Source organism: Molossus molossus, unplaced genomic scaffold, assembly GCF_014108415.1.
Source record: "Molossus molossus isolate mMolMol1 unplaced genomic scaffold, mMolMol1.p scaffold_m16_p_10, whole genome shotgun sequence".
In the NCBI taxonomy this organism is placed as follows: Eukaryota; Metazoa; Chordata; class Mammalia; order Chiroptera; family Molossidae; genus Molossus; species Molossus molossus.
This window is the reverse complement of record NW_023425345.1, coordinates 3,337,141-3,352,025: the sequence shown is the minus strand read 5'-3', so window position 1 is coordinate 3,352,025 and position 14,885 is coordinate 3,337,141. Positions and strand designations below refer to the sequence as shown.

Here is a 14,885-nt window from a genome sequence, read left to right as displayed (position 1 = left end):
TGCTCCACTATTCCTCCAGCCTAAATAGATCTTTTTCTTCTCTGACAATCCATAGCTCCTACTGTGCCAAGCACAATACTAAGCACCCTAAGTGCATTTTTTAAAATTTATTTTTGTTGTTGTTCATATAGAGTGGTAAGGAGAGAGAGAGAGAGAGAGAGAGAGAAACATCGACGTGAAAGAGACACATCGAGTGGCTGCCACCCACACGACCCAACCAGGGCCGGGGACAAACTGCAACCAAGGTACATGCCCTTAGCGGGAACCAAACCCGGGTCTCTTGGGACCGCAGGCCAACGCTCTAACCGCTGAGCCAAACTGGCCAGGGCCCTAAGTGCATTTATTATCTTATTTCATCCTTGTGGAAACCCCGAGGTGGGTCCTGTTATGATCCCCATTTTCAGATGAGGAAACTGAGACTTAGAGAGGTTAATTAAGTAACTCAATATCACACAGCTAAAAACTAGCAAAGCCAGGGTACAGAAGTAGCATTCTGGATGTGATTCAACAAACATTTGTGGGCTACACACGAGGAACTAGAGGAAATATAAAAAAGTGAAATAGACGATGCTTGCCCACAATCCAAAACAGGGTCCATAAATTACACTAATATGAGCAATGCTGTAAGGACAGTAGAAATAAAACCATGTCTGCTGGGAAACCCAGTAAGGCCACGTGAAGGAGTTTATATTTGACAGGCAGGAATGAGGTAGGACACTCAAACTTAAGGAACACTGTGAGTAATAATGGAGGAAGGAAAACATGGGACATGTTTGAGCAAGGGAGTTGTCTTCTTTGTTTGAGAGATAAAGCTTGAAAGTTTGTTTGAGGCCCTGTTGTAAAAAGTAAAGAATGCCAAGGCAAAGTTGGTATTGGACTTTGGAAAACAAGCTCCAAACTGTGTCTTAAGACTATTTACCTGGTAGTTCGTTGATTGGATAGGAGACTGAAATGGGAGTGGGGAGATAAGTTTGGAGATCACTGCTGTTATCCACCCATAGAAAATAAGGACCTATGATAGTGGTGGCAATAAACTTGGATTACTTTTTTCCCTATGCTCTGTAAAGGCACTCTCTGTGCTTCCTTGTCTCCTAAAAATTATAACATCCTTGAAAACTGTCAATCGTTTTTGAAAATGTGCCCATAACCTCTAAACCACTAAAAATTTTTCTTTTTCTTTTTTTTTTCCTTTATTGATTTTGAGAGAGAGAGGACGGGAGAGGGGGAGAGAGATAGAAACATCGATGAGAGAACATCGATTGACCACCTACTGCATGGGAATTGGGCCCACAACCTGGGTATGTGCCCTGACCAAGAATTGAACTGATGACCTCTTGGTGCATGGGTCGATGCTCAACTACTGAGCCATACCAGCCAGGCACAATTCCTGAATATATAATAATCACTCAGTAAGTATTTTTGAAATTGAATTGAATGCATGATAAAGGTGATACAAATGCTGGGGTTCTGTTTAAATGATTTATAGGAACTACAGTACTACTTGATAACAAAACTAAGCTAGTTTTTTAATCAGCACCTATTATGTACATGATCATCCATCTCATTGAATTCTCCCAATGATAGACACTGACATTATTTCCATGTTACATATCAGAAAAACTGAGGGTCAAGCAAGTAGGGGGATCAATTGTCCCAGTTTGCAGGAACTTTCAGTGCTAACACCAGGACAGCCCAGTCAAATCAAGGTTGGTCACTCTGTCAAGATCCCTTGCCCTACATCACACAAGCCAGGGTTTAAACACAAGTCTGGGCCCTGGCCGGGTGGCTCAGCTGGTTGGAGCATGGTCCCAATACACCAAGATTACAGATTTGATCCCAGTCAGGACACATACAAGAATCAACCAATGAATACAGAAATAAGTGGAACAACAATTGATATTTCTCTCTCCCTCTCTCTCAAATCAATAAGTAAAAAAATAATAAACACACGTCTGACAATATCAACCCCCATAAGCTTTTATTTTGGCTTTCTGATAAGCCAATATAACTATTTTGTTTGGGTATTTTGGGGGTAGAATCCAAGCATACTCTTATATTGAATTTGGCTCATGTATTTGGAATCTACTTGATACTGGCACATTTAGTGAGGCATGGATTCACAAAATGGATGGGTTTTTGTCAGAGAAAAGGAATCAAGGCTGGGGAGAATGTCTTTCCCGGAGGATGTCCTTACCCAGGGATTTGGCTTCATAAGGTGTTGTTTAGCGCCCCCTGGTGGTTGAGACCTGTAGCCCCTTCTTTACTCCCTAGACTAGAGAATAGACAACGCTGGTAAACCATGCGAGTTCTCAAGGCTTGGGGAGCATAAAGATTTTGTTTTAAAATTAAAACTAGAATCGCTTTTTTTTTTTTTTCATATAAAAGCTGGTCAGTCTGTCATAATCTAGGGTGAGGACAATCAGACACGAAGTTTAAATGGACGCCACCCACCACATAATCAAGATAGGTAAATTTGCCCTGGCAAGTTTGGCTCAGCAGTTAGAGTGGCAGCCTGCAGCCCAAAGGGTCGCGGGTTTGATTTTGATCAAGGGCACATATCTGGGTTTCAGGTTTGATCTCCAGCCCTGGTCAAGTTGGTGCGAGAGGCAACTAATTGATGTGTCTCTCTCACATTGATGTCTCTCCCTCCTTCCCTCCCTCCCTCCCTTCCACCCTTTCTAAGAAAATCAATGGAAAAAAATCCTCAGGTGAGGATTAACAACAACAACAAAAGATATGTACATTTCTTTCTTGTTAATACTCACTTAAGGATATTTTTTTCCATTGATTTTTAGAGAGAATAGAAGGGAAGGAAGGGGGAAGAGAGAGAGGAGAAAGAGAGAAACATCAATGTGAGAGAGACACATCTATCAGTTGCCTCCCTCAGGCACCTGGGCCAGAGCCCAGGGATCAGGATCAAACCTGCAACCCAGGTATGTGCCCTTGACCAGGAATCGAACCCAAGAAACTTTGGTGTGCAGGCCAGTGCTCTAAGCACTGAGTAACACGGGCCAGGGCAAGATATGTAAATTTCAAATAAATGTTTCTGAAAAATCAAAATTTATATCCCCCCAAATCCCACCATGAACAAAATTCTAAATATGGACAGACAGGATCTGACCCTGTACTTACCCTACCACGCCTCATTTGCCTCCCCCTAATCCCATGACAATGGCACAGAAGCCAGGAAACCCAGCCCCCTGGCAAAGCTCTCTGGTGGAGGACTCCAGAAGATGGCACATCAAAACCTCACCATGGGAAAATAGAAGTGGAGCTTTTCAGACTTTTCCACCAAAGAACCTTCATAGAAGAAAGAGCATCATCCCCTGCTCAAGTAACCAGAGGCCTGCAGTAAGCAAGGAAAAAATTTAAGGCTCTTATTTAGGCATATTTTGAATATGACTTCATACTATATCGTTTTTGTTTTTGTTGTATTACCTGTTACTAAAGTATATATACTTCAAAAGTGTACAGAAAAGTTCATTTACCATAACATTATACAGCTCAAAGAATTTTCACAAATAGAACACACATGTTAACTAGCACCCAGATCAAGAAAGAGAACAGCACAAGGACCCCAGAAGTCTCTCTCATGCCCCCTTCCATTCACTACCCCAAAGTACCTCCATATCGACATCTGGCAACATAGATTAGTTTTGCCTATTTTTGTTCTTTATGTAAATGGAATTATCTGGGTTATTTTGCTCAGAACTGTGTTGGTGAGATTAGGCCTTTTTTGTGTGTGATTGTAGTTTGTTCATTCTCATTGCATTGTATGAATAAATTACAATAAATTCATCCTTTCTGCTGATGTGGGTTGCTTTCCATGTGGGATTGTCACACATGGTGCTGGTATGAATATTCTCATGCATGCATGTCCTTTTGTTAACATACATGCACACATTTCTGTTGGGAGTGGATTTGCTGAGTTATTTCAGCTTTAGTATCTACTGCCAATTAGCTTTCTAAAGTGGTTGTAGCAATTTTTACTCACTGAGAGTTTCTGATGCTTCACATCCTGTCTAGACTTCATATTTTTTATCTTTTTAATTTTATCCAATTAAGTAGAATGATATCATATCATAGTTTATTTGCATTTCCATGGTGAGTAAAGTAATGAAGTTAAGAACATTTTCATGTTTCTGCATTTGGATAGCTTCTTTTGTGAAGTGTCTGCTCAAGTCTTTTGCCCATTTTTCTGTTGGATTGTCTCTTTTCCTTATCGATTTGTAGGATTTCTTTTTTTTTTTTTTAATCTTTATTGTTGAATGTATTACAGATGTTCCTCATTTTTCCCTCATTGACCCCCCCTCCCGCCCCCCTCCCGTCTTTTCCCACACTATTGTCTGTGTCCATTGGTTATGCATATAAGTTCTTTAGTTTATTTCTTTCCACCCCCCAACCCCTTTCCCTTTGAGGTTTGTCAGTCTAGCAATGATTTGTACTTGTTAATCCTTTCACCTTTTTCACCCATTCCCCCTATTCCCCTCCCAACTGGCAACCAACAAAATGTTCTCTGTATCTATGAGAATGTTTCTGCTCTGCTTGTTCATTTTGTTTGTAGATTCCATTGTCGATAGATATGTTGCCATTTTGTTTGTTCATATATTTTATCTTTTTCTTCAAAAAGACCCTTCATCATTTCATATAATAACGGTTTGGTGGTGATGAACTCCTTTAACTTTTTATTGTCTGGGAAACTCTTTATATGGCCATCAATTCTAAATGACAGCTTTGCAGGATAGAGTAATCTTGGTTGTAGGTTCTTGCTTTTCATCACTCTGAATATTTCTTGCCACTCCTTTCTGGCCTGCAAAGTTTCTTTTGAGAAATCAGCTGACAGCCTTATGGGAACTCCCTTATCGGTAACTGAAAACTGCTTTTCTCTTGCTGCTTTTAAGATTCTCTCTTTGTGTTGAACCTTTTGCATTTTGATGATGATGTGTCTTGGTGTGGGCCTCTTGGGGTTCATTCTTGTTTGGGACTCTCTGTGCTTCCTGGACTTGTAGGTCTGTTTCCTTCACCAAGTTAGGAAAGTTTTCTGCCATTATTGTTTCAAACAGGTTTTCAATTTCTTGTTCTCGCTCTTCTCCTTCTAGCACCCCCAAGATGCGAATGTTGGCACGCTTGAAGTTGTCCCAGAGGCTCCTTACACTATCCTCATTTTTTTGGATTCTTTTTTTCTTTTTGCTGTTCTGATTGGGCGGTTTTTGCTTCCTTATATTCCAAATCAGTGGTTTGCTTCTTGGATTTACATACTCTACTATTGAATCGGTGTAAATTATTCTTTATTTCAGTTAATGCCTCCTTCATTTCTGACTGTGCATCCATCATTTCTGACTGGTCCTTTTTTATGCTCTTGAGGCCTTCACTAAGTTCATTGAGCATTCTCATAAGCAGTATTTTGAACTCAGCATCTATTAGGTTGCTTATCTCCATTTCGCTTAGTTCTTTTCTTGGAGTTTTGTTCTGTTCTTTCATTTGGGACGTGTTTCTTGTCTCTTCATTTTGGCTGCCTCCCTGTGTTTGTTTCTGTGTATTACTTAACGAGAGGTATGGGGCTATCTGAGACCAGATGCTGCTTGTTTGAAAGAATTTAGGAAAACCCGAAGCAGGATCCAAGACAGGCCAATCCTATGGTTGGTGAAGCAACTGGCAACAGCTTGGGTGGGCCTGAAAGTTGGGTGGGGCAGGACCTCAGGGAATCACCAGGGCGGGGCTACCAGTGTGAGCCAGGTTGCTGGAGTCCCGGATATGGTGACTGTCTGCCGCCCCAGGGAAGGGCTCACCAAAGGAACAAGGGCCTCCGACAGCACGTTTGTCCCGGAGAAAGTCCCCTCTCCAGCCCTCGCTTCAGTGCCAAACAGCTCAGTTCTTCCCTGTATGTCTCTGGCGCCCCTCGAGCTGCCTCCCCTTCAAGCTTAGAGGGAGAGAGTCCAATAAGTCGGTGCGTGGGCCCTTTAAGGAGCTGCCTGGGGCTCCAGCCGCTTCAGCTTCCCTGAGCCTCAGTTCCCGCTGGTTTTTCCAGCCAGAAGTTATGGAGATTCTCTTCCTGGCACTGGGACCCTGAGCGGGGCACCTTGTGTGGGACGGGGACCCCTCTGTCCTCAGGGAGGACCTTCCCAGCCAAGGTAGCCTCCTGATTTTTATCCACCACTCGTGGCTGTGGGATCAGCTCGTCCTACCAGTGTCAATGTGGCTGCTGCTTTAATTCCGTAGTTGTAGGACTGCCATTCAGCTTGATTTCAGGTGGTTTTGAATGATGGTTGTTCTGTAGTTTTGTTGTAACTTTGATGTGGTTGTGGGAGGACGGATACCGCGTTTACCTACCCGCCATCTTGACCAAAAGTCTGTAGGAATTCTTTTTAAATTCTGGATTTGAGACCTTTATCAGATATATGTATTGAGAACATCTTATCCTGTTTTGTGGGTTTTCTTTTTACTTCCTTAATGGTATCTTTTGATGAGTAGAGGTTCTTAGTTTTAATATAGTTCATTAATATTGTTTTCATTTATTATTCTTTTTCTTTCCTGTTTGTGAAAGATCTGCCTATTCCAAGGTCATAAAGATATGCTTATATTTTACTCTAAAGAATTTATTTTTAAGAAGTACAAATTGGTTATTAGACTGATGAACCTCAAAGGGGGGGATGAGATAAACCCAAGAACTGCTATGCATATATGCATAACCAATGGACACTGACAATAGTGTGGGGAAGGCAGGAGGAGGGTGGGATTGGGGAGGAGGGGGTCAATGGAGAAAAAAAGGGGGAACATCTGTAATACATTCAACAATAAAGATGAGTTTTTAAAAATTAATAAATAAATAATTTTTAAAAAAGAATTTATTTATATTAGCTCCAGATCTGTCATCCTTCTGGAAATGATTTTTAGTATGATGTGAGGTAGGGGTCAATATACATTTTTTTTTCCATATGTGAAGTGACCATATATGTGTGACATGTTTTTTTTCATATAAAAGCACATAATTAAATTAACCCCTATTAAATTGTATGACTTTCTCCTAATTCTTCAAGTAAAATGGACACTAGAAATGCTAGTTTTGAGCACTAATTAAGGCATATTATCTACATTGCCTCATTTAATTATCATTAGACTTATGGAGGTAGGTATTCATATTTCAATTTTACAGATTAAAAAAAAGTGAGGCTCAGGACAGTAAACATGTTAAAGATACCCAGCTAGTAATTCCAGAGTCCTTTAACCAGTGTTCTAGACTCCCTTATAGAGAAAATTTCCATTTGGGGAGATAATTATCTGCCAAGGTACATATTTGTCTATTCACAAGTGGATGGACATTTGGATTCTTTCCAGTTTGGGGCTATTATGAATAATGCTGCTATGAACATTTTCATTTAATTGTTTCTGTTTTGTAGATTGGTTCCTTACTTCCTCCCTTGCCAACTTCCTTTGTGATTTGATGACATTTGTGGCTGTATGCTTTGGCTCCCGTATCAAAATCTCTTCTGTGTCTACTACAAGTTTTTCCTTTGTGGTTACCAGGAGGCTTACATAAAATATAACTTCCTATTTTAAGCTGATAACAACTTAACTCTGATAGCATATAGAAATGTTCTGCTTCTACCCTCACATTGTAGGTTATTTTTAGATGTTGAAATCTCTTAATCTACAGGCTCTTCCTCCTTGGAGGAGGGTAAGGTGACCTTCAAGGTTGACTCCCAGTCTTCCATCCCCCCCCCCCTCAAATGGGAAAAGGGAAGTTGGGTAAAGGTTTTCTTGTGCTTAAGAAAGAGACTGAGGATGTTATTTGGAGGTGGTATCTAGAACTGCTGCAACCACCTGTGACCAGGAGGAAAACTAGACTGAAAATGAAGCTGACACAGAAAGGCAGAGGGGAGAAATGAAAAATCCTGGCGCCTCTATGGCATTTTGAGTGGCTGATGGTACCACTCCTGGAGCTTGATCCACTGCCGGGTTTTCAGTTGTGTGGCATAACACATGTCCTCACTGTTTAGCCCACTTGAATTTTGGGTTGTTATTGGAAGCCAGAAGCAGTGTAATTGAGACAGATTAGCCAACAGTGTTCGTGTTGCCAGGAGGTGGCACATATGAGGTCCAGTGGACTTATTTTGTCAGTCCAGTGAAACTTATGGGGAATAACCCACACCTATTCCTCAGAAATCCTTCACCATTCATGTGTTTTTAGTGGATTTGATCCCTTCCCATCCCCCAAAGAGGCCACACAATCAAATTCTGACCAAAGTACTCCATACTCTTGGGATAGGGACGTAGCCAAACCAGGCCAATCAGAGTTCTCCCTGGGACTCCCGCCATAGTCGTGAGGAAGAGATACTCTCTCTTCTAACTTCACAAGCTATGAAGACCATGTGGACTTGGAGCTGCCAGTGGCCATCATGTGGCCATCAAGAGAAGAGTGGGAATAAAGCCCAGTGATGACAAGCAGGACCAAAATGTGGAGAAAAGAGGCAGGGTCCTCAGACATCGGTGCTCCTCTGGGTGGAGCCAGGCTTGCAGCCCTCCACACTTGAGGGAAAATCACAATGTGGGGGAGCCAGGGACTCCAGCGATTAGCTGGGGCCTGTCCTGTGAGTTGGTGGATCAGGTTACACTGGTTCCTGTTCCTACCTGACTAGAACAGGGAGAAATGGGTATATTGAGCCACCGAAATCCCAAATCTTTGTATTATCAAGCTTCAAGTATGGCTGGATCCAGGACTCCAGGAGAGAATCAGGATTAGTTTCTGGCCAGTTTTCTCTCTCTTTTCTATAGAAATGGCTTTAGTCTCAGGTTTCACACGGTAGCAAGCTGGAGCCAGCAGCTCTAACCTCCATATCCTCTCTTGTCTCAAGTCCAGCAAAAAGGAAGGAAGGTCTTTGTTTCAGATTTTTTTCTTCTTTCTTTCTTTCTTTTCTTTTCTTTTTTTTTTTTTGTGGTATGTGTCCCTAGCGGGAACTGAACCCGGGACTCTCTGGTCCGCTGGCCGATGCTCCAACCACTGAGCCAAACTGGCCAGGGCTGTTTCAGAATTTTTAACCTGAGTTTCAATGCTTTTCATTGGCTCTGACAGCCCTGGACACCAGTGCTGAGTTACACTGCTGGAAGCCCATGGAAATAAGGAGAAAAGATATGGGGTAGCAAAAACAATAGATCTGATTTATAGGTTGGCTTGAGGAAATTAGGTGAGATTAACCCTGGGAGCATTAGCCCAGAGCCTGGCCCAGGGGGAGCCTCTCCATGGGCAGATTTGATTCCTGTTACTCTGCCTGCTCTGTGCAAATGGAGTCGGCCTCTGCCAAGATGCCCCAGCTCCATCTGAGTCAGTCTTGCTCCCCTGCCTGTCAGCCAGTTGAAATGGTACTGACTCAGCTCCTATGTGAGCAGCGTGCTGCCTGGAAAGTTAATAAGACTTTGAGGCAAGACGTTCCTCCTGTGGCGTGGGTTGGTGCTGCGAGTGGGAGGGAATGAATGAGAAAGAGTGGGAACACCGGGGCTCCTAGAGCATTTATGAAGTTAAGATGTACAGAAAGAAAGAGTGAGGGAAAAGTCAAGAGCAGTGATTAGAAAAGGCCACCCACAGAGGCTATGGGCGTTTTCTGCTAAGGATCCCGTGTTGCCCAGTCCCTGGAGGTGTGCTCATAGCTGCCACAGCCCCCATCCCCGACCAGCTCTGCCAGTGAGGTCTGCCCTGTGCGCAGCCCCGCCATTTCTTCCAAGTCCTCCTCCAGCTTACATTTTTTTCCTTCAAATGTAAGTTGCAAGGAGCAGAACAGAGGGAATTTGTCACTTGGAAAGGTAGAGGAGGAACCGAGAAGGAAGGCCCAGTTAGGAGGGGATCCTGGAGGAGAGAAGAGGAAAGGAGGGAGACAGAAAAAGGAAGACAGAGGACAGTGCAGAGTCTCATGGGGTGCTTTTCATAACCACTCAGGAGCTGGACCAAATTCAACACGTAGCACCTGCTCTTTGCTGGGACCCCAGCTAGGAGGTGAGGACACAGAAATAAATAGGATGTGGTCCCTGCCAGCAGAGTCTAGTGTGGGAGACAGTAAGAAAATCCTTAATTACAATGGAATGTGATTGCAGGAATTCAGTGGTGAAGGAAAATATCTCTGAGGGAGGAATTGCCAGCAGGGGGTCTCAGGTCAGGTCTAGCCTTAGCTTGGTCCAGAGGTTTGGGATCTTGGGCTCTGGAGCACAGATGCACCTCAGAGTGGTTCCCCTGATGGCCTTTTCCACTTCTGTTTCAAGCTTTGGCTTTGGGCTCATGGTGGGTGGCAACCTCCCTGGCAAGGATGTTCCTCCACAAGGGGACAGCTGGAGTAGCTGTGATCCTTGGAGCCAATGTTCACAGCAGCTGGAGGCTGGGCCCAGCAGCCTGGTAGAGTGACCTGGGAGGCACCAATAGCATCTGCTACCACAGGTGCCATGCCAGATGTTTGGTGGAGGACACAGTGAGGAGCAGAAGGGAGGGCAGGGGGGGCGTCCTGGAGGAAAGCGTCATTCTGCAGAACAGCTTAGGAGGTGGCCAAGCAAAGATAAAGATCTGAGGGGTCACCATGTGTAAAAGTTGTAGGAGCTTGCGGTACTTTCTGGAAACCTTAAGATATTTAAGAATGACACTGAGCATAGGGTGGGCCTGGGATGGTGGGTAGAAGCCAGATCGTGAAGAGTTCTGTGTGCCTTAATAAAAAATTGGGAATTGAAGTTCTTCTAAAAAGAACTAGATTCTCATTCTGCCCCACGACAATCCTTTCTGAAAACATTTACTCATGGTCACAGCCTTGTGCAGTTAAGTAAAATCAGGATCCAGATGCTGCAGAACTGAAGTGGAGAAGAGGCCACCAGTGGGCAAATGTCCAAAGACGGACAGCCAGAGAGGGGCCATCTCCAAGGGCTGAAAACACAGGGGTTGAGACCAACTGAAAAAAATTTTTAAATATGTTTTTATTGATTAAAAACTTTTTTTTTCTTTATTGGTTTTAGTGAGAGAGGAAGGGGAAGGGAACGAGAGATAAAAACATTGATGAGAGAGAACATTGATTGGCCACCTCCTGCATGCCCCTCATTGGGGATCAGGCCCACAACATGGGCATGTGCCCTGACCAGGAATTGAACTGATGACCCCCTGGTGCATGGGTCGATGCTCAAACATTGAGCCACACCAGCTGGGCTATTTTTATTGATTTTTAGAGAGACAGAAAGGGAGAGAAAGAAAGAAACATTGATGTGAGAAAGAAACATCGATCTGCTGCCTCCTGCACGCCCCCTACTGGGGATCCAGCCTGAAACTGGTGCCTGTGCCCTGATCAGGAACTGAACTAGGACCTCTCAGTCCATGGGATGATGCTCAATCCACTCAGCCACACCAGCCAGGCTGAAAGTTATTATTATTATTATTATTATTATTATTTTATTATTATTTTTAATGTGGTACGTGCCCCTAGCGGGAACTGAACCCGGGACTCTCTGGTCCAGAGGCCAACGCTCAACCGCTGAGCCAAACTGGCCAGGGCTGAAAGTTGTTTTTTTGAGTGGGAATTCTGGAAGCAGAAAGTGTCATCACAAGGGAACCCTGTGGAGAGGGATGAGTGCAGACTTTGGAATCTAAAAGCTTAACCCTACCAGCCAGGTGACTCTGGAAAAGTCACCCAACTCTCTGAGACTCCATTTCCACATCTGTCACTGGGGATCATATCTGTCCCATGGGGTCAGCTAAGATAAGGCATGTGTGTAAAGAGTCTGTATCAATGTTAGTTACTGTAAGTGTGCCTCAAAAACAAACAAACAAATAAACAAAAATAATGAGAATCCCAAAGTGGGCTCATTTTCCTCAAGTTACCATTTGGCACCGAGCAGGTTGGTGACTTACTGGATGATACAGCAAGTCAGCAGCAGAGCCAAGGTGTAAACTCATCCTCATACTGACTCCAACATCATCAGCAGAATCAGCAGAAACCCGACTTCACACTGCAGTTCAGACATCGGAGGTATTTCCAGGAAGTCACTTTCAGCAAAGAGTGTTCCAGGTGGTTCTCAGTGGGCAGCCCCAATATTCTCCAAATGGTTGGCAAGCTATAGCTGGATGAGCTTCCCAGGAGGCAGGGCAACAAGGGAGACAGAGAGCAGATGTGTGCCCTGAGGGCTGGAGAAGACATGGAGTTTCTCAGTGTTTCCTATGTCTAGAGCACCCCTCTCCCACACCTTTTATTTTTATGTATTATATTTTTTAAATATGTTTTTACTGATTTTAGAGAGAGAGGGGGAGAGAGAAACATCAATCAGCTGCCTCTTGCACGCCCCCTACCGGGGATTGAGCCTGCAACCTCGGCTGAAGCCCTGACTGGAAATTGAGCCAGTGACCTTTCGCTACACGGGAGGATGCTCAACCCACTGAGCCCCACCAGCCAGGGCATACCCACCTTTTAAAAAGAGGCTTTTTAGCCCTGCCAGTGCTCTCCCCTCTCCTCCCTCCGGCCTGCCTCCCCACCTACGCCCCAGCCCTTTTCTCTCCCCGAAGCAGCAGTAGCAGCAGGAGGAGGAGCCCGGAGGTGGCGGTGGCCCGGGAGCCCATGGGGTACAGTCAGGGAGGCGGCAAAAAGAAAGTCTGCTACTACTACGATGGTGATATTGGAAATTATTACTATGGGCAAGGCCATCCTATGAAACCTCATAGAATCCGCATGACCCATAACTTGCTGCTAAATTATGGCTTATATAGAAAAATGGAAATATATAGGCCCCATAAAGCCACTGCTGAAGAAATGACAAAGTACCACAGTGATGAGTACATAAAATTTCTACGTTCAATAAGACCAGATAACATGTCTGAGTATAGTAAGCAGATGCAGAGATTTTGTCTGCGTATAGTAAGCAGATGCAGAGATTTAATGTTGGAGAAGATTGTCCAGTGTTTGAAGGACTCTTTGAGTTTTGTCAGCTCTCAATTGGTGGCTCAGTTGCTGGGGCTGTGAAGTTAAACCGACAACAAACTGATATGGCTGTTAATTGGGCAGGAGGATTACATCATGCTAAGAAATCAGAAGTATCAGGATTCTGTTATGTTAATGATATTGTGCTTGCCATCCTTGAATTACTAAAGTATCATCAGAGAGTCTTATATATTGATAATGATATCCATCACGGTGATGGTGCTGAAGAAGCTTTTTATATGATAGATTGTGTAATGACTGTATCATTCCATAAATATGGGGAATACTTTCCTGGAACAGGAAACTTGAGAGATATTGGTGCAGGAAAAGGCAAATACTATGCTGTCAATTTTCCAATGAGAGATGGTATAGATGATGAATCATATGGACAGATATTTAAGCCTATTATCTCCAAAGTGATAGAGATGTATCAACTGAGTGCTGTGGTGTTACAGTGTGGTGCAGACTCACTATCTGGTGGTAGACTTAGTTGCTTCAATCTGACAGTCAAAGGTCATGCTAAATGTGTAGAAGTTGTAAAAACTTTCAATTTACCATTGCTGATGCTTGGAGGAGGTGGACACACAATCCGTAATGTTGCTCGCTGTTGGACATATGAGACTGCAGTTGCCCTTGATTGTGAGATTCCCAATGAATTGTCATATAATGATTACTTTGAGTATTTTGGACCAGACTTCAAACTGCATATTAGTCCTTCAAATATGACAAACCAGAACACTCCAGAATATATGGAAAAGATAAAACAGCGTTTATTTGAAAATTTATGCATGTTACCTCAGGCACCTGGCGTCCAAAGGCAAGCGATTCCAGAAGATGCTGTCCATGAAGACAGTGGAGATGAAGACGGAGAAGATCCCGACAAGAGAATTTCTATTCGAGCATCAGATAAACAGATAGCTTGTGATGAAGAATTCTCAGATTCAGAGGATGAAGGAGAAGGAGGTCGTAGAAATGTGGCTGATCATAAGACAGGAGCAAAGAAAGCTAGAATTGAAGAAGACAAGAAGGAAACAGAAGACAAAAGAGCTGATGTTAAGGAAGAAGATAAATCCAAGGATAATAGTGGTGAAAAAACAGATACCAAAGGAGCCAAATCAGAACAGCTCAGCAACCCTTGAATTTAAAAGTCTCTCCATTTTCAGAAGACAAAAAATAAAAAAAGAGAAAATATTGGGAAGAAAAATGTTTTCTGTTTGAAGACTTCTGGCTTCGTTTTATACTACTTTGGCATGGACTGTATTTATTTTCAAAATGGCTTTTTTGTTTTTGTTTTTGCTCTGGCAAGTTTTAGTGTGAGTTTCTAATTATGAAGCAAAATTTCTTTTCTCCACCATGCTTTATGTGATAGTATTTAAAATTTATGTGAGTTATTATGTCAAAAAACTGATCTATTAAAGAAGTAATTGTCCTTTCTCAGCTAAATTATCTTTATTGAAAAATTGTACTTGGAAAAAACAAACAAAAAAACCCCAGGTTTTTTAGCCCTGGCCAATTTGGCTCAGCAGTTAGAGCGTCAGCCTGCGGACCAGAGAGTCCCAGGTTCGGTTCCCGCTAAGGGCACGTACCAAAAAAATAATAAAAATAAAAACAGCTTTATTACTTATTATTATTATGTTTTCTTTATTGGTTTTGAGAGAGAGAGGGAGTGAGAGGAAGAGAGAGAGACAGAAACATCGCTGAGAGAGAACATCGATTGGCCGCCTCCAGCATGTCCCTCACTGGGGATCAGGCCCACAACCTGGGCGTGTCCTGACCTGGAATTGAACCGACAACCTCTTGGTGCATGAGTTGATGCTTAACCACTGAGCCACACTGACTGGGCTAAAGACATGTTTATTGAGATATAATTCACATATCAAAAAGCATATCTTTTTAGAGTATACAATTCAATGGTTTTCAGTATATTCAGAGAGTGATGAAACTATCACACAATAA

The 14,885-nt window shown here is 43.1% G+C and overlaps 1 protein-coding gene across 1 annotated transcript; it reads left to right on the top strand.

Moving 5' to 3' along the window:
* The first annotated feature begins 12,567 nt into the window (after window positions 1-12,567).
* LOC118624162 (histone deacetylase 2-like) lies at window positions 12,568-14,241 on the top strand. The gene is made up of 2 exons (XM_036252194.1): window positions 12,568-12,842; window positions 12,875-14,241. The coding sequence occupies exons 1-2, from the start codon at window positions 12,570-12,572 to the stop codon at window positions 14,066-14,068; spliced, it is 1,467 nt and encodes a 488-aa protein (XP_036108087.1). The 5' UTR covers window positions 12,568-12,569; the 3' UTR covers window positions 14,069-14,241.
* Window positions 14,242-14,885: the final 644 nt, after the last annotated feature.

Bases quoted from the DNA above. Each gene is read 5' to 3' on its own strand.
- LOC118624162 (XM_036252194.1), top strand. From the start codon at position 12,570: ATGGGGTACAGTCAGGGAGGCGGCAAAAAGAAAGTCTGCTACTACTAC. The intron at 12,843-12,874 runs ATGCAGAGATTT...TATAGTAAGCAG, and splicing joins TGTCTGAGTATAGTAAGCAG to ATGCAGAGATTTAATGTTGG.